The sequence below is a fragment of the Salvia splendens genome, chromosome 12 (assembly GCF_004379255.2).
Source record: "Salvia splendens isolate huo1 chromosome 12, SspV2, whole genome shotgun sequence".
NCBI lineage: Eukaryota > Viridiplantae > Streptophyta > Magnoliopsida > Lamiales > Lamiaceae > Salvia > Salvia splendens.
In genome coordinates this window covers 5,352,028-5,376,439 of record NC_056043.1, presented here as the reverse complement: position 1 = coordinate 5,376,439, position 24,412 = coordinate 5,352,028, and the positions used below count along the sequence as shown (strand labels likewise).

The 24,412-nt window shown below is 38.2% G+C and overlaps 2 protein-coding genes and 2 non-coding genes across 5 annotated transcripts; 2 read left to right on the top strand and 2 right to left on the bottom strand.

Annotated features, from left to right (window-relative positions):
* Positions 1-9,624: 9,624 nt before the first annotated feature.
* On the top strand, positions 9,625-14,257 carry LOC121759004 (WEB family protein At5g55860-like). The gene is made up of 4 exons (XM_042154490.1): positions 9,625-10,162; positions 10,291-10,353; positions 11,595-11,788; positions 12,265-14,257. Exons 3-4 carry the CDS (start codon positions 11,618-11,620, stop codon positions 14,056-14,058), a joined length of 1,965 nt encoding a protein of 654 aa, XP_042010424.1. The 5' UTR covers positions 9,625-10,162; positions 10,291-10,353; positions 11,595-11,617; the 3' UTR covers positions 14,059-14,257.
* Positions 14,258-14,774: 517 nt separating this feature from the next.
* Positions 14,775-20,780, top strand: LOC121759696 (pre-mRNA-splicing factor ATP-dependent RNA helicase DEAH10-like). 2 transcript variants are annotated; one of them, XM_042155368.1, is made up of 13 exons: positions 14,775-14,916; positions 15,028-15,244; positions 15,313-15,359; positions 15,512-15,592; positions 16,337-16,550; positions 16,749-17,166; positions 17,749-17,952; positions 18,269-18,429; positions 18,979-19,164; positions 19,304-19,535; positions 19,648-19,847; positions 19,982-20,116; positions 20,206-20,780. In XM_042155368.1, exons 2-13 carry the CDS (start codon positions 15,162-15,164, stop codon positions 20,390-20,392), a joined length of 2,148 nt encoding a protein of 715 aa, XP_042011302.1. In that variant the 5' UTR covers positions 14,775-14,916; positions 15,028-15,161; the 3' UTR covers positions 20,393-20,780. The 2 variants fall into 2 exon arrangements, with proteins under 2 accessions (XP_042011302.1, XP_042011301.1); XM_042155367.1 differs by having other exon boundaries at positions 14,796-14,916; positions 15,022-15,244.
* Positions 20,781-21,663: 883 nt separating this feature from the next.
* LOC121759765 lies at positions 21,664-21,859 on the bottom strand. The gene has a single exon (XR_006041713.1). It is a non-coding gene; the product is annotated as a U2 spliceosomal RNA (small nuclear RNA).
* Positions 21,860-22,273: 414 nt separating this feature from the next.
* Positions 22,274-22,493, bottom strand: LOC121759813. The gene has a single exon (XR_006041756.1). It is a non-coding gene; the product is annotated as a small nucleolar RNA U3 (small nucleolar RNA).
* Between the last annotated feature and the right edge of the window lie 1,919 nt (positions 22,494-24,412).

Here is a 24,412-nt window from a genome sequence, read left to right as displayed (position 1 = left end):
TAGGCATGTCAATCGGGCCAACTTGTTCGAAATATCGAGGTATGATCTATTATTTTGGATTATAATTTTTCTCTGGTTATATCCTAACCTAACTTTTAGGTTTCAAGCTAACCTATCGGGACAATCGGGCTCAAAATTTTTTATCTTTTTACCTAATATGGTTCTATTGATAATTTTATATATTAGTAATAAATGAATATAAATACAAATGAGTGTTATTTCAACTAAACAGATATACGAAAATACATTTTTGTTAATAATAATTATTATACGCATTCGCCACATTAAAAGTGGCGCGTTTTCCTTTTGTGTTGTTCCACTAAAAGTGACATATCCTAAAATGCAACATCACCTTTACCTTATTATTTCTCATACTTTATTCTCTCTCCACTTAACTCATAAAACAACACTACTTAAGATCGCGTGATATAAAACAAATGTCACATTTATTGGGACGGAGAGTTTGTAATTTTTTTTATGACTAGTAAAAGCAAGATAAAAAATAAAATAATAAGTACTTATAACTTTTAAATAATTAATTAAAATATATCTGCATGTGCATTTGAAAAAAAAATACTTATAACTAACTTTTAAAATTTTGAAAAAGTAAGAAAAAATGAAAACTAAATAACGAGAGTTCTCTCGCTCAATTTGGGTCAATCCTATCTACGTGCTTGCCTGCTCGGGTTGATTTTGAGCCAACCTTATCAAGTTGTTGTTATTTGGATTGTATTTTGTTGTGTTATAAATTTTAACCCTAATCTTATAAATTGTCGTGCAATTCGGGCCAATCGACGAGTTTCATGTTAATCAACATCTCTAGGTTTATCTTATTAGAAAAAATATTACCAAAAATAAAAATAAATTACTAATTTTAAGAGATAACTCAAAATTATAAAAATGCACTAACTTTTATTTTTTTGGTACGGAAGTGTAGGGCTGGCAATTTTTGACACGACACGATAACCCGACACAAACCGGCACAAAATTAATGGGTTTGGGTCAGAGCTTATTGGGTTCGTGTCCTTATCGGGTTGACCCATTAAGGACATGAAAATTTCGTGTCGTGTTCGTGTCGGGTTCGTGTTATCCGTTAACACTACGTGTTCGTGTCGGGTTCGTGTTATCCGTTAACAAATAATATTTTAATATTATTAATTCTTATTATTTTCATTTTTCAATATTTATTAAATTGACTCTCATAGTCTCATATGGTCATATCTCATTTAAATCATTTAAATATTTAATCACTTTCCAATACGTGTTGTTTTCGTGTCGTGTTGACCCGAAGTGGTTCGTGTCGTTAATGGGTTCGTGTCGTGTTTGTGTCTGAGGGTAGCGGGTCGTGTTCGTGTTCGTGTTTGGGGTTTTCTTAACATGTCGTGTTCGTGTTTGTTGTTATCGTGTTCGTGTCGTTATCGTGTCGACACGATAACGACCCGACACGCACGATTTGCCACCCCTACGGAAGTGCAATATCAGAAATTATGTGCTACTACATCATTGATCACGACTACATGGATATGACATCATAAATCATATTCGTCTTAACGTCATTTTTTTACTATAAAGGTCGTCACATATCAAGAATAAATTATAGAGTTAAGGCTAAAATTGGTCCTAAACATATAACCATTTTACGATTTTGGTCCTAAACTTTATCTTTTAGATTTTTTGGTCCTATACATTTCAAATCGAATCACATTTGGTCCTGAACTAACAGTTCCGTTAAAAACTAACGATCAACGGGTTTAATCCCGATTTTGACCAAATTAGACTTTTAATTCTGATTTTTTACTCCCTAATCAATTCCCTAATTATTTTAGTAAATATTCATTTAAAACATCAGAAATAAATTAATAGATTATGGCTCCCACAGCAAATCCACCAGCATTCCGTCCACAAAAATCATCTGATTCCCCCTGAAATTCCACCGCACCTTCATCACCTTCATCACCGTCTTCTTATCCATGCGCACCCACAAAATCAGATATATTCTGCTCCATCTCCCCTCCTCCGCACCAGATCGAGACATCGTGCTCGCCGCCGCCCTCGCTGAATCTCTCCTTGTCGAGTACACCGCGCTCTCGGAGAAATGGTCCTGCCGCGACACCAGCGCGAATTTATTTTTTTGGTCAAAAACAAGTGTAGTTGAGAAATTAGGCTTTCCATGGCTTCAGAGTTGCGGGCATAGGAGTCGGAGTTCCGGTCAAGCATATCGGGCAGTACACTGCTAGAGCAAAAGTATCGGGACGGGCAGAGGGGCAAATTCTGCCTCCACCCCCGTGAAATTGATCAGCTCGAAGCCGGTAACTGAATTCTTCTAGCTAAAGTGTCGTAGCATTTCTGATCTCTCTCTCAACACTTGTTTATGATCTCCATAACTAGGGTTTGAGAGGAAGAGGAAGGAAGAAGATGAAAGATGACAGGAAGGAAAAGATGAAAGAAAAGGAGCGATGTGAGGAAGATGAAATAAGCCCTAATCTATTATTTATTTCTGATATTTTAAATGAATATTTACTAAAATAATTAGGGAGTAAAAAATCAGAATTAAAAGTCTAATTTGGTCAAAATCGAGATTAAACCCGTTGACCGTTAGTTTTTAACGGAACTGCTAGTTCAAGACCAAATGTGATCCGATTTAAAATGTACAGGACCAAAAAATTCAAAAGATAAAGTATATGACCAAAATCGTAAAATGATCATATGTTCCGGACCAATTTTGGCCTTTATTCTAAATTTTATTATACTCCAGTTCTTTTACTATAATGGAGTATTAGTTACAACTGAAATGAACCTAATCCAGTTTTCCTAATATGCTACTCTATCAAATCATTCCGGTAAACCAATCCCAAAATGCAGTTTTTTTACTAATATACTAGTACTCCACTATTTAAAACTATCACATAAACTAATCTCATAACATTGCAACGTATAACCAATCCAATTATCCTAATAAAAAGTTCCACTAGATATTACTCCATAAATTAATCATCGATTTTTTATGGAAGTAGATATCTTATAGAAATGTATATTTATATCCTCTTATTTAACAATAAAACCAAGCATAAATATGCAGTTGTCTTGAACAGTAAACTTTTTCCCAATTAATTTGTTAGCCAAATAAATAATTATACTTTTCATATGGAAATCCTATTTTGTATAGGAATAACAGTAATTGTGGCACATCAATCCTCTCGGAGGTCAAGTTTACATATTTTTGCTCTTCTTGTGTTTTTTTTTCAAAATCTTCTTCCCTCTTATATTGCTTTTTTAGGAAATTACCAAATAAAAAATTATATAAAACGATAATTCTGTTGTTCCATCAGAAAATTAATTTTACATGGAGATTATAACTTGTGTTCTTCCATGAATTTAATTGGCCACATTAATTCATTAAAAAATCATTTATACGGGCAAGGATCCCCCGATGATGTGCATCCGATGATGTGCATAGAGGATTTGCTATTTATGCACACAAAATAATTTAAAAGGAAAGAGAAAAGAGATAAAATAAAAGAAAAAATACATTCATTTTATTATGTGATGACTGCATTTTAAGGCGGCTGTGCACAACAGGGGATCTCTGGCCCATTTGTGCAACGCCTGTGACCATAGAAAAAATGTAAAATGATTATAAACACAATTTACGATTATTTTTCTGTTGAAAATCATTTATACAAAGACTATTATTGCTTGCACATCTCATTTGTATAGGAATAACAGTAATTGTGGCACATCAATCCTCCATCATTTCCTAGGTCAGGTTTTACATAATTTAGTTTTTCTTTTTTTTTTTTCAAATTCTTCAATCCTATATTTTTATGAAATTACCAAAATAAATATATGTAAAAGGATAATTACATTGCTGGAACAAAAAATTAGTGATATTAAATAGACAAGAGATTAAGAGCATTCGCAACGCGTCTTGCGGGCGTCTCGGTCTCGTCTCGGAGAGACGAGACGGCCACGAGACAACCTTCCGTCCCGGTCCCGTCTCGCCGAGCGTCTCGTCCCGAAGGGACGGCTCGCGCGACAGCTCACCACGCGCCAGCGCCACGTGGCGCGCGCTGGCGCTAGGCGTGACGCCCACTCACCGGCCCACGAGTGGGCGTCGTCACGCTGACACAAAAAATCATTTTTAAAAAAAAAAATCGATTTTAATAAAAAAACAAAAAAAAATTAAAAACGGTAATATTACCATTGAACGGTAAAAACAAACATTTTTTTTTTTTTACTTTATAAATACTTCTCTTTCATCCTCATTATACACACACATCTATTATTCTCAAATCATCTCCATTTCCTCTCCAATTTTCATCACAAAATGTCCGGCAACGGAAACTCTGGCGGCTCCGGCGGCTTTGACATAAACGCGTTTGGCAACTGGGGGGGGCATGTACAATGTATTGGGTGGTTCCGGTTCCGGTTCTTCGACGCCGGGCACCCAAGGCTCGTCGACGCCGACGGCGTACCAACCACCCCATTTTGATATGGATGCATACGCTCGTCCCTCCGCCCCGAGGTATTCGCAAGGATTATCCCAAATTAGGGAGGATTATCCAGACGAACCCAATCCGGAAGGAGGACGAGGCGGTGGAAGCTCCAGGGGTCGCGCATTCAACGCCGTGGAAGAAGAGGAGGAGGCGACCGAGGATGAGGAGGATATAGACCGTCATCCATACAGCCGGGCGGACACGATGACTCTGTTCAACGCTTGGGTCAACGTCTCGTACGATCCCATTGTCGGGAATCAACAAACCCGCAAGTGTTTTTGGGAAAAAGTCACCGCCGCCTACAAAGAGAACAAGCCGGCTCGGTCCCGCCGCCGCACCCTGAAGATGCTCCGCAGTCATTTTGACCGCGTCGACAAAGATGTCAAAAATTTTTGCAGCATCTACAAGAATGAAGCAGCTCAACACCAAAGCGGAGCCAGTGGAGCCGACATTATGAGAGCGACGTTGCGAGTCTTCTTTGACGACAACGGCAAAGAATTCAAACATGTCGATGTTTGGGAGGCCGTCAAAGACGTTGAAAGGTGTGCCGACGGTGTCCAGTCCAGCCAGGGCTCGAGCTCAAAGCTCACGAAGCACACGGCGAGTGGCCAATACTCGTCTAGTGAGGGCGGGTCAGGCAGCGCCTCACAAGAGGTTGATGGCACGACCACCAATGTAGGGGGCTCCTCCCGTGGGCGCCGTCGGCCGCAAGGGACCAAGGCGGCGAAGGCGGCTAGAGGGAGGAGGGGCCGAGGCGAATCAAGCCAGTCGGGCTCGGGCTCGAACACCCTATTGTCCATGTACTTGACCGCCACGATGGCGGACACTTCCCGCATAACGCCTCCACAATATCAAGCTCATCTTGCCGGAATTGAGTATATGGCAAGACAAATTGGTATTCCGCCTCCAGGTAGCTTCAGTGCACCGCCACCTCCTTCGGGGGATGATTTGCCGGCGGCGTAGTTTTTATAATTTCTATAAAATTGTATTTTAAATTATGTCTTTTTTATTTATTTTGCCACGAATTTAATTATGTATTTTTTAGGATGTTAAGTTGTAATTTTATTTTATTTAATGAAGTGTGTTTTTATTAATTGAATTTGTTGTAAATAAAAATAAAAAATGAAATTGAATGAATGGTTAAGGGATGAGATGATTAAGAGACGGATAAGAGATGGAGGGTTGCAGATGTTGTCTCTTAATTAAGAGATGGAGTGAAAAGTACATTGTGGCCCATGAATAGTTAAGAGATAAAACAGTTAAGAGGCGGATAAGAGACAACGTTGCGGATGACCTAATATAACTTGCGTTGTACCATGAATTATAAATTTATGCACGCATGGGCGTAGCGCAGTTGGCAACGGAGGGACAGATCTTGCTCTAATGAGCCAACTGTAACAGAGGGGCAGATCTTGCTCCAATGAGCCTGGGTTCAAATCTCACTGTTGTCGTGTAGTTGCTCCCATTTCTCAGTCACAAGTGTGAGGCCTTGGGAGATGGACTTCTGGCAGTCAGTGGGTTAAGGCCTCCCCCTTAACGGGGTACTGCGTACCCTGATTTAACTCCCTCACATGATGTCGGGCCGGAGTGTGGGGCCACCAAGGCGACATAATCGCCTTTTTTCTGCAATGAATTATAAATTTATAATTGGCCATATTAATTCGCCAAAAATAATCTATTCACGCACTAATTATACGCTATGTCTATGATCATAGAAACAATGTAAAATGATTATAAACACGATTTACGATTATTTTTCTGTTGAAAATCACACAATTCAAATGATCTCTCCCAATAAATACATTAAATATTGCCTTATGTACAATTGGATTTAAATTGTTGATAATATGGTTAGCTAAAAAGGCCATTTATTGTGTGGGCTGACCTACTATTAATAATTGGCCAGCAATTTTCATTTGAATCAGCTATAAATTATGTGCCTATATTCTCAATCACCCTTTCCTACAAATTAATGCTAATTAACTTCAAACAATTTATTTGAAAGATACACGGTGGAGGTAAATTATTTAACCTTATTCAAACAATTTTAAAAGTTAAGGATTGACTTAAAATTACCAAGGCAGCAAGTCTCCGTCAAAGATTGATTGGTTACAATAATTTCATGTTCAAACGAAATAGTAGTAATTGGATAAACGTCTATTTATTCACCAAATTTAACAGCTTAGGATGATCTTCGAATTTTGTTCATTACTTTTGTCCAAGTTATTACATCAAACTTAAAAAGATTTATAAATAAAATACTCAATTTAGGTGAACTGATTTACAATTTGAATATGAATAATGTACCTGGAGATCATTTGAGCTGCCTAATAATCACTCAATTGTGATCCAATTTGCAATTCCCGCGCTATTTCTAAAAGGTTCTTAAAATAAATAAATGGAGATCATGATTGGTAAATATATTATATTCTCTATTTTGAAAATTGGTAAATATATTATAAAATAAATTTTGTTTATTTTGATAAATAAATGGGTTTCCTATTTTTTGTAAAATAAATATTTGCACAATGTAAAATTGGTAAATAAATTATATTCTCTATTTTGAAAATTTGAAATTATATTCTCTATTTCAAAAATTTGAAATTATGTTCTCTATTTCAAAAATATACAGTGTTTCCAATTCTTCTTCATATTTACTTTCATGCCTTTTCTCTCATTTAATCATTTTCCACTCTAGAATTATTTCCTACCTCAGTTTGCAGTTCTAAATTTCTAATCCATCCTATCCTCTCTCACCGACACCACTTTTGCAAATTTGTTCACTTTGCAATTTTTTATTTTAATAAATAAATAAAGCTTTCAATTTTTTGAAATAATTGCACACTTTCAAATTATCAAACAAATATTATGAGATTTCAAATCATCAAAAATATAGTTATGAATATTTATTGTTATGATATTTGGTGATCAATGAAGAGTGATGACAAAGCTCTCTATACTGCCGACTTTTTAGTCGTTGGGGCTATTTTTAACGACAATTATAGTATAAATCTCTAGTTTATATCACTCCTTCCTTAATGATTTCTCTTTTATTATGATGAAATCAATTAATTAGTTTGACAATGCAAAACGCATCACGTTAGAGCATCTCCAATGGTCGGCGTCACCACCGGAGCGCCGATTTTTCGCCCACGCCGGTTTGACGCCGAACCATTGGAACCGGCGTGGGCGAAATCGGCGTCAAAATCGGCGTCGCCATGCCGATTCCCGCGCTGACGCCGGTTCCCACGCCGATCCTCACGGGCGCCATTGTGGCTCCCGGATCGGCGCCAAACCGGCGTCGGATTTAAATATTTTTTTTTTTTTTCGCAAAACACTATATATACGCGCGTTGAACCTCATTTTCATTCGCACCACTTGTTTTAACGAGTACTCTCTCTCTACCTTACTTTCTGTACAAGATCAATTTAAGAAATGAGTAATGCCGGTGGTAGTGGTGGGGATGCGGATGAGTACGAGCGTATGATGAACGAAGAGCTTGATGCCTATACGAGCCGTGAGGTTGATCGATGGATGCAGAGTTATATGCAGCCGGCGGCACCTCGCCCACGACCAGTTGTCCACCGTCGACAAGTGGTGCATCGTGATCATGACGCTGCACATCAGCGCCTGTTCACAGATTACTTCGCAGAGGAGCCGCGTTTTGACGCCAACCATTTCAGGCGTCGTTTTAGGATGAGGCGGGACTTATTTATGCGTATTGTTAACGAATTGGAGCAGCGATATCTGTATTTCCGCTTCAGGCACGATGCGGTTGGCAGACCCGGCCACACCCCTATTCAAAGTGCACTGCGGCAATCAGGCAGTTGGCCTACGGCACCGCGGCAGACATGTGGGACGAATACCTCCACATCGGTGAGACGACTGCCATCGAATGTATGAAGTATTTCTGCCAGGGCGTGATCGAAGTATTCGGTGATCAGTATCTCCGAAAGCCTACCCCCGAAGATTGCCGGAATTTGCTGCGGATGCACGGGGATCAGCACGGGTTCCCGGGAATGCTAGGCAGCATAGATTGTATGCATTGGGAATGGAAGAACTGTCCCGCTGCCTGGAAGGGGTTTTACACGACCGGCTACAAGGGAAAAAATCCCACGATGATCCTCGAGGCCGTGGCTGATTACCGGTTGTGGATTTGGCATGCGTATTTTGGGATAGCCGGTTCGAACAACGACCTAAACGTCCTCAACTCGTCGCCCCTTTTCAACGAGCAGTGCCAGGGCGTCGGTCCGGCCATCAGTTTTGTCGCCAACGGCAACCAGCATGATATGGGCTACTACTTGGCGGATGGGATATACCCTAGGTGGCCCGTCTTTGTGAAGACGATCCGGTGCGTATCAGAGCCGAAGAAGGCCTACTTTGCGACGCGGCAGGAGTCGGCGCGAAAGGACGTGGAGCGCGCATTTGGTGTGCTTCAAGCTCGATGGGCTGCAGTTAAGGGACCAACGCGTTTGTGGCATGTCGACTGCATTGCTGATATAATGTATGCCTGTATTATCATGCACAACATGATCGTCGAAGATGAAGGTGTACAACTGACTGATTGGGCCACCGACGATAATGAAGCAGGTCCAAGCCACGGCGTCATCACCGCCAACGTACGAGGTGGGGTACCGCACGATGAAGAAGCCCTCCTCCAAGCACATGCCGACATGCGTCAGACGGAGGCTCATATTCGACTGCAAAATGATTTAGTTGAAGAGTTGTGGGCGCTGAGGACTGCAAGGCGGTAGTTTTTATGCAAATTTATGTAATTTTTTAAATGTAATATTTTTAATTATTGTACTTTTTTTTATATTAATGTAATAAAAAAATTTTAATATTATTATTCGAATTTTCCGTATTTGTCTCGTAATTTAAATTCCGTATGTTGATACAAGTGTAAATTAAATTATATAATTGTTATTAGTGATGTGGATAGGTAGTGTGAAGGCTATTTGATGGCTATTTGATGTCCAGTTGATGTGGCAAGCTGATGTGGCAGGAGAATTGTAGTGCTGATGATGTGGCAGTGTGAAGGCTATTTGACGGCTATTTGACGTCCGTCAGCATTGGAGATGCTCTTATAAACCCCTATCGTAAAGGAGAAGAGATTCAAATAAATATAGAAAACGAAGAACGAAGAACGAAAAACAAGAATCCATCTCCATCCATTTTGTTGTTTTCACCTTTTTCCGCCATTCAGCGTTTGGCCGGTGCGCTTTGCTGACCTGGTACTCCCCTCATTTGCTAACCCCACTCACTCATTTTCAAAATCCCCACAAAAAACAACAACCCAAGAATTTTTCAAAATCCCTCTCTCACAAAAATCCATTCTTTAAAGTTCCCAGCTTCCTTGTTTTTTATCCACCCCTATAAACAGTCACTTTTAGCTTTCAACGAAAAAGAGAGTCTTGGTCTTCTTTGTCACCGAAAAATTCGGCGGGCTGATTTTCTTGCGTTGCAGATTCTTGGGTTTTTTTTTTATTTCTTGGTGGTGCTTTGTTTCCGGTTTGCAGATACTGAAAAAAGGGTTTGACTTTTTCAGAATTTGCTATTTAGTTTCATCAAGATTTTCCACTGCCCTTTTTGGGATTTTGAGTGGTTTGATGATTTCTGGGGATTTTTGTCAGCTTGTTCCTTCTTTCACATGATTAGGGTTTTTGGTGAGTTATCATTGACCTTTTTGTACTCTTTACCCCCTTTTTTTTGCTCTGTTTCCTGTTTATTGTGCTCTGCCTTTTATCTTATCATGTATAGTGTTTTTGAGTGTAAAAAGGGTGATTTATGGCAGGTTCAAGCAAGTCTCTTAAAAATTGAGAGGATTGGATTCGGTTACAGAAGCAAATAAATTCAGGTAATATTGAAATGGACTTTTGCTCGTTTGATTTTGACGTTCTTGAAAATGTTTTATCATCTAGACTTTCATAAGACTTAACCCCTCATCGATGGCAAAAGCTAGTTTGGTAAATTAAATCAACCCGGCTGTTATAATCGGAAAATCTTAACAGAGTAGTATGTGAAGATTTTCATCTGAATTTTTATTTTGTTTTTTTATGGATATGAAAATGTCTAGACGTCAATCTGTTGAATTGACTTGTTGTATAGAACTTGTCTTCGAATAAAATTGAGTGAAGTCGTAAAGGGGTCAGTTGTCTTGCACATCTGGAGTTTTGAAGTAATTCTAAGTTAAGATCTGGAACAAGTAGTAATATTTTTATGTTGTTGATTTTGTAGTTTATGGATTTAATGACAATATTTCGTTTACAAAATTGTTGTGCCATGTTAATGTTTCATTATATTGTTCTATACGATGTCATATTGTCTGTAGGTGTCCATCTCTGTTATTGATGAACTCTCGTAAAACATATTGTATGTATAGTATGATAATTTTCTCTCTCACACTGATGTGTTCATTTCCTCGTAGCTGAAATTCTCCTGATAATGTCAAGAATACACCTTATGATGATGATGTAGGCAATTGAATTCTCCTAATCTCTCTACCTATAGCCTTTATGTAAAAAGAACATATCTCTCATAGAATTGCTTGCTTCTTATACTGGTTCCATCTTGAGGATTCACGATTATATGATTCTTGATGGAATGGATTGTGGTCTAGCTTTGGATTTGACTAAGGAAAAAAGGCGTCCATTAAGAAACCGTAGAGCCTTTTGGACGCATGGTGTATTGCAGCCTCTATATTATCGATTTGGACCCATGGTTTCAGTCTACAAAACAAGTGACTTAGAACTTGGTGCTTATTGCACTACTACTTTCAGATGATATTTTTGGTATCTAAGCTCTTTTTTTCATCTTGTAGTGAATCTCTTACATGTCTCTTATGTAATATATTTATCTTTTTAGCTGGTTTAACTTGGATTGAAACCTTGGTATGATCCTTCCTCATGTAGGGTCTATTTCTTGATTCGCAATAGGACTAACGCATGTTAAGAACCTGGCATTAAGCACTGATGTATTTTGCTGGAAGCAACCTTCTCTTGACATACTCTTTTAGTTGGAAAAACTATATTCTATTTCTGCATTATTGTCTTCAATTGTCAGTTTGATTATCATTAGTTTCTTTCTTTTGCGCTTCAGACGTAAAATAAAATCGAGGCATTATGGTGGCGAAAGATTATCAGAAGAGCAAAGGATCAAATAAAGCTGAGGTGGGAGAAATAGACACCAGTGCACCATTTCAATCGGTCAAAGATGCTGTCAACTTATTTGGTGAAGGTGCTTTTTCAGGCGAAAGGCCCACCATCAGGAAGCCAAAGGCACAATCTGCAGAAGTATGTTTATCCTAATTTCTGATCTCGTCTTTGTTACTCTTAATCATTGCTTTGTGTTGGTGATTCTTCAACTTGAAATTTTAAGAATGATGAGGATAATGTCATTACGGCTGAGTGCTTGGTTTTGCTATTAGTTTAGTTCAAGATAAACATGATTTTAATTGTTATTAGATGGTTTCTTGTTTTGGCATTCTTATCAGTATCTGGAGTAATAATAGTCTTCGTTCTTATGACGATGTGCCAAAGGACACCAGAAGTTTCTTTGTTATATATGCAACGTGAGGTCATATTGTCACACGGACCATTTCAATTCATCACAAATAATTACAAAAAGCAACTTCCTTGAAGTCATGATAATATATTTGGTCGGGAGGCTAGGTTATTTAATTAGCAGAAGTATTGATGTGTGCACTCACCATTTTATGTGGCATACTACTGATGCTGCCTCTTCCTTTGCTGGTGTTTCTTCTTTGTAGCGAGTTTTTGTAAAAGAGACGCAGCTTCACCTGGCCCAAAAGGAGTTAAATAAGCTGAAGGAACAGTTGAAAAATGCCGAGACTACTAAAGTTGATGCTCTTTCAGAGCTTGAAAAAGCCAAACAGACTGTTGAGAATTTGAGCCAGAAGCTAAGAGTCATTAATGAATCAAAAGATTCAGCAATTAAATCTACAGAAGCTGCAAAGCATCAGGCAAACCAACTTGCAGAAGCCAACAACAATGTTTTGGAAGGAGTAAATGGACATTCAAACGGTGATGTTGAAACTGACAAAGTGCAGTATTTGAATGCTGTTGCTGAACTTAATGCTGCTAAACAGGAATTAAGGAAAATTCGTCTGGAATATGATGCGTCTTTAGAAGAAAAGGAGAGAGCGGCAAAGCAAGCTGCTGTGGCTGATACTGCTGCCAAATCAAACATGGAGAGAGTTGGTGAACTGACTGCGGAAATCGCTAGTGTGCATGAGTCGATTCAGCAAGTAAAGTTGGCACACATGCAAGCAAAGGAAGATGAAACGAATATCTGTGCCGACAAGGAGAAACAGAAGCAATTATATAAAGATAGAATTGAAGGTCCAGTGAAGAGACTGGTTGCTTTGAAAAAAGATGTAGACCCTGAAGTCGCAAGAAATTTGGAGTCCGAGTTGAATGGAACCTTGTCTGAAATTGAATCTTTACGAAAGGAGATGGAGAATACAAGGGTCTCTGATCTTGGTTCTGTCAAGGCTGTCACTGTAGAGTTGATTGGTGCGAAGGAATCATTAAATAAAGTAGCAGAAGAGGAGAGCTCGCTAAGAAGCTTAGTTGAGACTCTTAAGGTTGAGCTGGAAAACATTAAAAGGGTTCATGCTGAATTAAAGGAGCAGGAAGCAGAAACCGAATCATTGGCAGGTAATCTACATGTCCAGCTCCGGAAAGCCAAGTCTGAGCTTGAAGAAGGACTTGCTGAAGAAGCCAAAATCAGAGGTGCATCTGATGAACTGGTTGCTTCGATTCATCAGCTAACTACAGAGAATGAGGCTGCTAAGATCGAAGCTCAAGAGATGAAACAAAAGGCTGAAGAGCTCAGCAAAGAAGCAGAAGCTGCAAGGATTGAACTGGAAGAAGCAGAAAATAAGCTAGAGATTGCGATGAAAGAAGCTGAGGAAGCAAAGGCAGCTGAGGCCAAAGCCCTTGATCAAATTAAGATGCTTTCCGAGAAAACAGATGCTGCACGTGCCTCCACATCCGAGCCTGGCGCCCAGATCACCCTGTCAAGGGATGAATTTGAGTCACTGAGCCGGAAGGTTGAGGAATCTGAAAAACTGTCGGATATGAAAGTTGCAGCTGCCATGGCTCAGGTGGAAGCCGTGCAGGCCAGTGAGCACGAGGCCCTGCAGAGATTGGAGGCGACCCGGAAAGAGATAGAAGACATGAAAGCTGCAACACAAGAGGCGCTGAAGAAGGCAGAGATGGCTGAGGCAGCGAGGAAGGCAGTTGAAGGGGAGCTCAGAAGATGGAGGGAACGGGAGCAGAAGAAGGCTGAAGAAGCAGCAGCACGAATTCTTGCAGAGACAGAGAAGTCCTTGGAATCATCTCCTAGTAACTACCAAATCCAAAAGCCGAGGGCTCAAGTGAAAGGAAAAGCAGGGGAAACGAAGAGGCTGGAGAAGGCAAAGACGTCTGTATCGAAGGTGGCACTGATGCCTAGTCTTTCATATGTTTTCCAGAAAAAGAAAAACAAGGTCGAGGGCGGGTTGCCTTCGTACTTGCCTGGTGAGAGGCCGGTTTGGTGAGTGCTACTGTGAGTTTCTTGTGCAGAATAATGTGTTATATGCCTTGTAAATTTGAGGCTAATGTTTTGAATGCTGGACAAGATTAGGTGACTGTTCTGGTAATTTGGTTTTATTTGTTAAATTGTGCTTTTTTTGGTGTATTGAGAATGTAAATGGCTGCTGGTAATAAATATTGTATAATAACTGGTGTTTTTGTTTAGTGTATGCAGCTTCAGCCTCCACAATTCGTGACAACAAGCCAAAATGAACAAAATCAAACCAACAACGAAATTAATTAAGTATTACCATTTCTTTTTATTCTTTTCATTATAAATAGAAAATGGAGCTTTTATTATTGCTTGAGAATGTGAGAACCAATTTTAGATATTCTATTGCAAATACTCCATTTACGGTAAATATATTATATTAATATTACTCTCTTTTTGGTGATGAATGCCGACCCAAATTCATAAATCAAATTTTAGCAATTTAACATTTGTTTATTAGCAATATAGCTCTCACCAATTTATTGTAAAATTTTATTATTCAAAATAAATGTCCATGTGCAACGTTTTAATTTTTATCAACTTTTTTTATTATTGAAATTTGTATTTTCACAAATTTTAAATTTGAATCTTTTAAAAATATTCTCAATTCTCCCTTTTATTTTGTGTTATTTAAATTTGAAATTACTGAATACCACAAACTACTACTCCCCAAATCCAATGTTGTAAATCGAAAGCAAATAATAATGGTTGTATAAAAAGGCAAGCCCCAATTTTCATCTCCTTCTCACAGCAGCCCTGAACGACCACTCGAACTACAGCTCTACAACGCGCCGCCTCCTTCAACCCCAATTTACATACCTTTTCTCATTAGGTATAATTGTAATTCGATTTCGGGAAGTTCCTTTCTCGCGAATTTTTGAGCTATTTGCGTTTTTGCCGGCTCACAATTGTGACTTGTGAGCCTTTTCTTATCAAGTTCCAGCTTGGTGTCAACTACCTCGAATTCGAATACCATTTAATTGAATATCAGCCGACCGCGAGCTCAGTTACACGCACTGTTCCATACAAAGCAGTACCTGAAAACACAGAAAGAGTTTTGAAACAGAGCTCTTTGCCATGCCGTCAATGGCCTCCAACAACGCTGATCACACTGCCACAATCAATCATCCCAATGGCTCTAAAGCGGACTTTATGGCCAGGTTCTTTACATTCTGCAGCATACAAATAGTTTCCACAATTTTGTTTACTTACAAGTTAATTATTTCAGGAGGCAACAAATTGAGAAACACAGGAAAGCTCTGCCGATTGCTGCGGGTAAGTGTTTATTTTATAGTTATGGCGACTCGTTTGTTGTAGAGTGCCTTGGCGTATTTCTAATTAGCTTATGTTTGATATTTCGTTGGTTTCACAATTCTGTTCTTTTCCAATATTAAAGGATTTTGCTTCTGATTTTTGATATTATGCAGTCGAAAAGAGGTTGGTGGAGGAGGTTCGGAATAACGATGTTCTAATTATTGTTGGGGAAACTGGCAGTGGGAAGACAACACGTAAGTTTCTAATTTTTTTAGTTGTGAAGCTTAGTTGTAGATTGCACATTTGCTTGATCTTGCTTCCAAAGTTGCTCTTTTGTGTAAGTAATAAGGAGTATTAGGGTCGCTAGTGTTAGTCCGTGCCAATGCTAGATAGACCTAGTTGACCTCCAAGTTCTTGTGGCCTGTGGAGCTATCCGTTGAATTTTACTAAAGGAAGAAGAGAGTTGATATTTGTTTCCGACTAAGAAACTCTTGACAAATAATTTACTCCATTAGCACCAATGCCCAAATTTGGTGATATGAGTATGTCATTAGCTGGCCTTGTAGTCTCTCCTTTATGGATTTATGTTTGATTTAGCATGGAACGATTTGTATTAGCTGCTAACATTTGTGGATTTTCAATTTTGCATGCACCATTCCTTTAGTTTATCCAAAATGCTAGATGTTGCTAATTGTTTGTGTGAAACATATGGCCTTTATTTAGCTTTCAACTAAAAGACTGAGTGCTGGTTTTCTTTTGCTTGTGTTAACTATGACCTTTCCAGTAAAAGATTGTTTCGTCACTTCATGTATGGTGTTGACTGTTGAGCAACCTAAAGGGATGACCCTTTTCAATATACATTTTTTCCTGCAGTGACATTATGCCCTTCTTGTGCTTAGAATCATGATCTATAGGACTTCCTGTATCTTGACTTGTTTCAGTTTACTCTATCATGCTCTTATCTGCACAACTTTACTTATCAACCTTAATTTTGGCAGAGTTACCGCAGTATCTATTTAATGGAGGGTTTTGCCACAATGGAGTAATTGGGGTAACTCAACCCAGACGTGTTGCCGCTGTTACAGTTGCTAAAAGGGTGGCTGAGGAATGTGGAGTAACATTAGGAAAAAAGGTTGGATATGCCATTAGATTTGATGATGCCACTTCTGCTTCAACAAGGATAAAATACATGACAGATGGCTTGTTACTCAGGTAAAAGAAACATCCATGTTTCCTGTTTGCCACATTACACATTTTTTTTCATACAAAATCACAGATTTGTTTTTTCATACATGTGAAATCACGTGCCTCTGCTATCCACAATGGCATTTGATTCATGCTTGGAGCTACAAATTACTGGATGTACATCCCTCAGAAAACTAACTGGTTGTGTTTTAATGACATCTACAGGGAAGCATTATTGGATCCATATCTCTCTAAATATTCAGTTATTGTTGTGGATGAGGCTCATGAGAGAACAGTTCACACTGATGTATTACTTGGTCTACTGAAGACCGTTCAAAAAACAAGGTCACAGGGTGTTAGTAAGACCGTTCATAATCAACCTATAGAAGCTGAGAATGGCATACAGTTGGAAAAAGAGAACGTGGTTGAATCCACCAGCATTCTGAAGCCTAATCAAGGCAAAAATTTATCCCCATTGAAGTTAATTATTATGTCTGCCAGTCTGGATGCAAAAATCTTTTCCGATTATTTTGGTGGTGCTAGGGCTGTGCATGTCCAAGGCCGACAATATCCTGTTGATGTACTATACACTCATCAACCAGAGACTGATTACGTAGATGCAACATTGATTACTATTTTTCAGGTCAATGCAGCATTTCTTCATATTTACAAAAAAAATAAAAATAGAATTTCCTCTTTTTTTTGATTGCATTAATCACTTATAACCTTTTTGGCTGACACCTTTCTAATCCCATGTCTAAGACAAGCTTGTAAATTCTATAGTTGCTGGTACATTGTTATTCAGCAGTTCCTTTAATCTGGAACCATAAAGTTTTGGAAAGGACGGCCCGCACAGAAGCCTGAATATTAACGCTTAACCATCTTTCTTACATCCATGGAGTTTTATAATTAGTTTTGTGTGTGTTTTTTTAAAAAACAGTGCAAGTTGTGAAATACTGAAATTCATATAAAAAATTGCATTGCAGTGCATCTGCTTGCTAAACATAATCCTGCTGCTACTTCCTTATCTCATATTTGAGGATATATACTCCCTTTCTTTCCAGTAAGAACATATTTGTATTTTATCCTAGCTTTTAAGGTCCTATCTCATGCTATGCTGTCTGAATCAACTTTGAATGAATAAATAATGAACTTTGAAGGTCTTACTGGATGGTCCTAGCTGATGTGTCTGTAGACTGTAACTCACTTCACTTTGACCTTCCAGATACATCTAGAGGAAGGACCAGGTGATATACTTGTGTTCTTGACTGGACAAGAGGAGATTGAATCTATTGAGAGGCTCATCCAGGAGCGCCTTCCAAAGTTGCCTGAGAGCAAATGCAAGCTTCTGGTTATTCCGATATTTGCATCTCTTCCGTCAGAGAAACAAATGAAAGTTTTCATGCCTCCACCTAATGGTTACCGCAAGGTTGTTCCTATTTCCTTCTCTAAATGAGTTTCATTGACTGGACAGCAGATGCATCAGCCTATTTGTGGATATTGTAATCTAAATTTAAGTGATATATTCTCCTTGGATAATCCTTTAGAACCAATAACCAATTTAGTGAAAATAAAATAGCTCAGATGTTTTTTTTTTTCTGAAGTGCTTCAGTTCTTCCCTAATAGCTGCCTGCTAGTTTGTCATGAATAGCATTTCAACTCTGCAATAATTCATTCTCCAACACAGGGAGCTAGTGAGGTCGAAATATCTGACTGTAGGTTGTTTGTTTCTGTGTGATTTTCAGGTAATATTAGCCACCAATATTGCTGAGACATCAGTGACGATACCTGGCATCAGGTATGTCATTGACCCCGGAATGGTCAAAGTACGCACATATGATGCTTCTACTGGGATTGAGCCATTGATCATTGTTAAAACCTCAAAAGCTCAAGCACTTCAGCGGAGGTAATGTGATTGAATTGCTCTTAACACTATCTCCACTGGATCAAATTTACACTCAATAAAATTCACATTACAGTCATGTTTCTCCTCTTCTTTTCTTGAGCTGTCATGATGATGGGTTATAATGTTTCCTTTTTCTCAGTTCCACTGCTGATTTTTCTATACAGTGTATCATTGAGTCAACTTTTGAAGGGTGGGCCAGTTATATATTAAGATATGGTCTTATGTTGATTAAAAATCTCTGATGATTTCGTAACCTGCATGCTCGTCTAAAATGGATCCTTGGTATTGTATGAGGGAGCTCAACTATACTGGCTAATACGCGGTCAATCCTTTCTAACCCTGAGCCTGTTGGCTACACTAACACTGTAATACGTTACTTTACTTTGAAGTGTCCAAGGTGTTCATTTTTTTGTTGAGTTTAAGAAAAGTAGCAAACATTGGGAAAAGGGCATTGTCGGTCTGTCATCCCATTTTCTAGATAAAGGCACTGGGGCAGTTCTTGTTTAAGATATCTACACTAAGTGAGAAAATATTACATTTTGACTGCAGTGGTCGTGCTGGCCGAGAAGGACCTGGGAAATGCTACCGCCTTTATCCGGAGAATGAATTTTACAAACTGAAAGCCTCTACAACACCTGAAATTAAAAGATGCAACCTTGCAAATGTAATTTTGCAGCTTAAAGCTCTAGGTGTTGATGATATTCTTGGTTTCGACTTCATTGAAGAACCAGACAGGTGATTACAGCAAGCCCCCAACAACCCCCTCTCTTATGAAGCTTTGAAACTGTCGATGCGGGGTGTGCTATTATGTCTTTCTTATTGTTTCCCTCAAGCAGCTTTATCAATTTACGTTCTACTGTGTTTACTGATGCAGGATGGCCATCACCAAGTCAATGGAGCTGTTATTCTTGTTAGGTGCTCTTACGGATGGAAGTAAATTGTCTGATCCAGTTGGTCATCAAATGGCCAGGCTTCCACTGGATCCTATTTATTCTAAGGCTCTTGTTGTTGCCAATCAATTTAATTGCTTGGAAGAAATGTTAATAATTGTTGCATTGCTCTCAGTCGAATCCATATATTATGCTCCCCGTGAAAAGTTGGAAGAGGTATAGCTCCTGCGTCATTTCTGCTCTTATTGGTGTTCTTTCAAGATGACAATGTAGTCACCTGATGGAAAAGTAGCAAGAACCAATAACCAAACCTTATTTTCTGATGCAGTCACGAACTGCCTTGAGAAGCTTTTCAAGTTTAGAGGGCGATCATTTGACGTTACTAAAGATATATCGTGCTTCTGATGAGTTTTTGGAGAAGAGCAAGCTGGTAGGCAGTCCTGACAAGGCTGAAAAGAAACTCAGAAAATGGTGCAAGCAGAACTTCATCAACAGCCGCTCTTTAAAACACGCCCGCGATATCCATAGGTCAGTTAAACTAACTTGATCTTTTACTAACCTGGTTTTGATTTTCTCTAGATATGCATATCTAGAGAAAATGGACCTAGTTTTAAATTTCTCTAGATGCATATCTCAGATTTGATTTTCTGTTATATTTGTAGTCAAATACGAAGGAATGTGGAGCAAATGGGTCTTTCTGTCACTTCATGTGGGGATGACACTCTTCAAATGCGCAGATGCCTAGCTGCTTCGTTTTTCCTAAATGCAGCTTTGAAGCAGCCTGATGGTACTTACAGGTATATGTTCGAGTTGATTGCTCTCTCTCTCTGAGTCTCTATCTCTCATGGTCTCTCTAAGTGTCAGTTTGATTTCATGAAAATGGCAGGGCGGCTTTGTCTAGTGGTCTGGCAGTACAGATTCATCCTTCGTCTGTATTATTCCGGATGAAGCCAGAATGCATAATCTTCAACGAATTAGTCAGGACTAATCAGAACTATGTCCGGAATGTTTCTACCATAGACTACTTGTGGTTACCCGAGCTGGCTCCTCAATTGTACGCCTTACCGGAATAGTTCTCCCAGTGAAACTCTCTGGTGCGTCAGCACCCAGTCTCTCTGCACACAACTGGCACCTTGAAATGAAGGGATTCTTAGAAGCACAACATCACACAGCATAAATGGGAGGCGAAGGCTGTCCCTTTACTCAGTAACTCAACGCAAACGCAATAGCAATAGTTGCAGGTGAAGTTGAATCATGTCAACAATCACCAGTAAGCATATATCTTCATGTTCTCTAGCTGGTTGCCGACGGCCGAATTCACCCTGCCCAGATGCAAAAAACCTCCACTGTAAGAACATGTTTTTGATATGACATTGGGTAAATATCTTTGTACGTTTAACCAACTATGGCCATTGTTTGGTCTCTTATAATAATTGAAATTCGAAGGTTGCCCTTTCTGTTTATGTTGTGTCAATGTGTTAGCTTATTTTTATTCGATAAGGCTAAACATGACAGTAATCGAAATTGGATGCTTGATCACTACTAGGGCTGACTACTACATAATCAATTGATTCACACAAATATAACCAATCATAGCCTCTCATATTTGGGTTGTTTTAACTAAACTAACGTGTAATACAATCAAACATGATAAAATGAGCATGAAATCGATTGAAAACGAAATCCCAAATCTGTAACTAACACCCCATGATAGAAAAATTTAGTTCACAATCAACTTCATCAGTCCACAATCGAATCCGTTAGTTATATATTATGGGAAATTCATTTTGATTCCTTTAAAGTTAATGTATTTTAGTGCCGATAACCCTCGAGTAAATAGATGCTTTGCCCATTTACATTTTCTTTCAACATACATATCCTTCAAAGAAGAACAGTCTTTTCAAGGATATTCAGTAGCTGGGGCAAACACTTAATCTAATGCAATATTTTGGAAGGGTTGACCATGTGCTCATCAAATGTCACAGCTCCTATACAATGATTATGAAATGATGAAAACCTGAAATAAATACAGATATCACAAAAGTTGAAAAACAAAAAGATTGTGTTTGTTTGTCAGAGCTGCCTTGGACGATCATCTACTGCACAACAAGCTGGAAACCCAAACTGAGGAGCTGTTAATCACGCTCTAGCAAGGCAGCCATGCTTCACCGGCCAGATATGGTTTCATGTCTCCTAGAGATCAAGGATACAGAGGTACGAGTGATCATGGCTGCTTCACGAAGCCACCAGTTTTATGTAACTGTCATTTATTCAGTAGGTATTCATATCCTTAAAACAAGAAGCCCAAAAAATTCCTAAAAACAAACACTAAAACTAAAAAATGGTGGGGTGTGCCTGACCAATGCAATAGTGCAACGCAAAGGCAACACATGAAAACCCAAGTAGCAAGCTACTTTGACGGATCTTCCCCCTCAAAAAATAAATTTAATATCGTGTGAACCAATGGTCCACATATCAGATATTAAACTGATAAGAACAGATACTACACTTGATCTTAGCCAAAAGGCCGAGAAAGGTAAGCGTTTTCAAAACACTGGCCCATGATTTTATACTACATGGTCTGCTCTTCCTTCCTTTATTCATTTCGATGTGGGAATAAAATATCAATAAAGATACTTCAAAATCAGATTAGCCAACTCAAATACATACATTCATCTACAAGAAGAATTCATTTCCTGCATTAACTCCAAGGAACACATTAACTCCAACAACCCACAAACTTCCTCCACAAACTTCCTCCATGTATGTATCATTACTTATTAGCTGCATCAATAAATCAAAAACTTATTAGCTGCATCAATAAATCAAAAAACACAAACTTCCTCCATGTATGTATCATTACTTATTAGCTGCATCAATAAATCAAAAAATAAAAACTTCCTCCATGTATGTATCATTACTTATTAGCTGCATCAAAAAATAAAAAGATTTAGAGTCTGTCAGACAGCTGCCTAGCCATCCTGACTCGACCAGAGTCAAGCCAAGAACGATCATCTACTGCATCTCAGGCCAGAAACCCAACTCAAGGGGCTGTTAATCACGCTCTAGCTAGGCAGCCACGGTTCATCCACCAGACATGGTTTCCTGTCTCCTTAGGAATCAAGGATACAGAGGTACGAGCCTATAGAACAGATCCTGTTCAAGTAAGGTCGTGACTGCTTCACTAAGCCATCTATATATGTACCTGCTGTTTAATATTTAAGAATTCGATGTGGGATGGGTTTTGCTGAAGTGGAAAGCTACAACCACATAACACGTTTCATATATGTAATCTCTACCCGGGCCCAAATAATCCTACAACCCGACGCAATTACCATTATTATATTAGTAGCCACAACAAAATTTCGGTGGAAGATATGCTAAACCGAATAACTCATAATCCAACAAGACTTGTCCGAAATTGAGTGAATTCTAAAAACTTTTTATGAACAATATGTTTTAATATAATATTATATTCAAAAGTTTTCCTTCTAACGCTTAAAATAAAATGTTCACATATAAAAGTTTAAAAATGTGTATTGTTACTTCTCTAAGTATATATTAATCTCAAATTGAAACCACTTAATTACTTATGTGTTATAAAGTTAATTTCTCGTGTTAGTTTTCAAGTCCAAATGGCTCAATGGGTTAGCCCAAATTCCAAAATTTAAATTTAATGGTGATCACAGTGTATTAGAAATTTAGAAATAGTGAGAAAATTATAAATTTGACTAAATGTTGTGTTACTTTTAATAGTAACTAGGGTGAACATTATATTGAATTATAGTACATAATAAGACAATCAAAATATATCTTTATGTAAGTGTTAAAAACAAAAGAAAATAAATTAGTGACTACAAGTCTTCGGTTGATTTCACTTTTGATAGCTTCCCATGGTTATTAGATTAATCCTTTTTTTGAATTTTTTTTACATTCTCTATTGCTATATGGGCAAAGATTCATCCGCAAAAAAGATATGTTAATTATAGAGATGTAAACTGACATACTTATATTATCATATGTTTGCAGATACAAATATTTCCATATTAAATGGCCACAATTTGCAGATACAGATACTCATGTATGGCTATAGCTTATACATGAAGGGAAAGAGTAAATCAAGAAAAGTAATATGAATGAAATCTATGTATGAGTTTGATGTTAGAAAAGATTAATCAAAGAAGCTTCAAGAGCTGCACCTTGAATAGGGCTCCTTGGCATGAGACACAAGGCTTCGACGAGGACCAAACTGCATCAAAATAGCAAGGAAAGGTTAAACGATGACCTGCATTAACATCGAAGAAACACACACATCTTGATGAATCAAAGTTATTTTGTTGAAAAAAAGACCTCTTCAGGAATCGGTTGTGTAGAGCTTCGCTAGTATATCCGATTGAAGGAGGTATTAAAGCTCGTCGTTTTCCTGAGATATATATGCCAATACAATTGAGGCATTCACTTTTGTATGCAAACTAAACACCAATTTATAATCTGAATATCAACCAACCTCCAACTTTTATTCCACTCAAAACCACCTCCTTCAAAAGGGAAAACCAAAACAGTTTTGTGCTAAAATGTGTATCACCAAAATTACAATTTACAGGTACTAGGAGACATTTTGTACATCAAGTAGTAGTTGTTAGACAATCTACTTTTCTGAATGATGCATTAAGGTTATTCACTAGATATCTCAAAGCACTTATTCTTTGCTAAAACACAAGTGTTAGTTTAATATATGAAGGAGGCATATGTGTTTGAATGTAATGCCAAGTATTTTGGAAGGATTTAGGTTGTGTATTATTACCCCACTAGGAAACCTTCAGTGTCCAAGATACTTTAAAACTGGGACCTTAAACTTGACATAGACATTAACTATCATACTCATCAAATGCCATTACAATCACTTATCAAAAAGATTAACTATCATACTCATCAAATGCCATTACAATCACTTATTAAAAGTTCAAAAAGATAAATTGTATTTCAAAACTGTCTGACCATCCTCACTTGGACCAAAATATTTCATTAAATATTAAGCAAAATATATAAATAAATAAATTCCACACAAGAAACATTGCAATTTGCAACTAAAA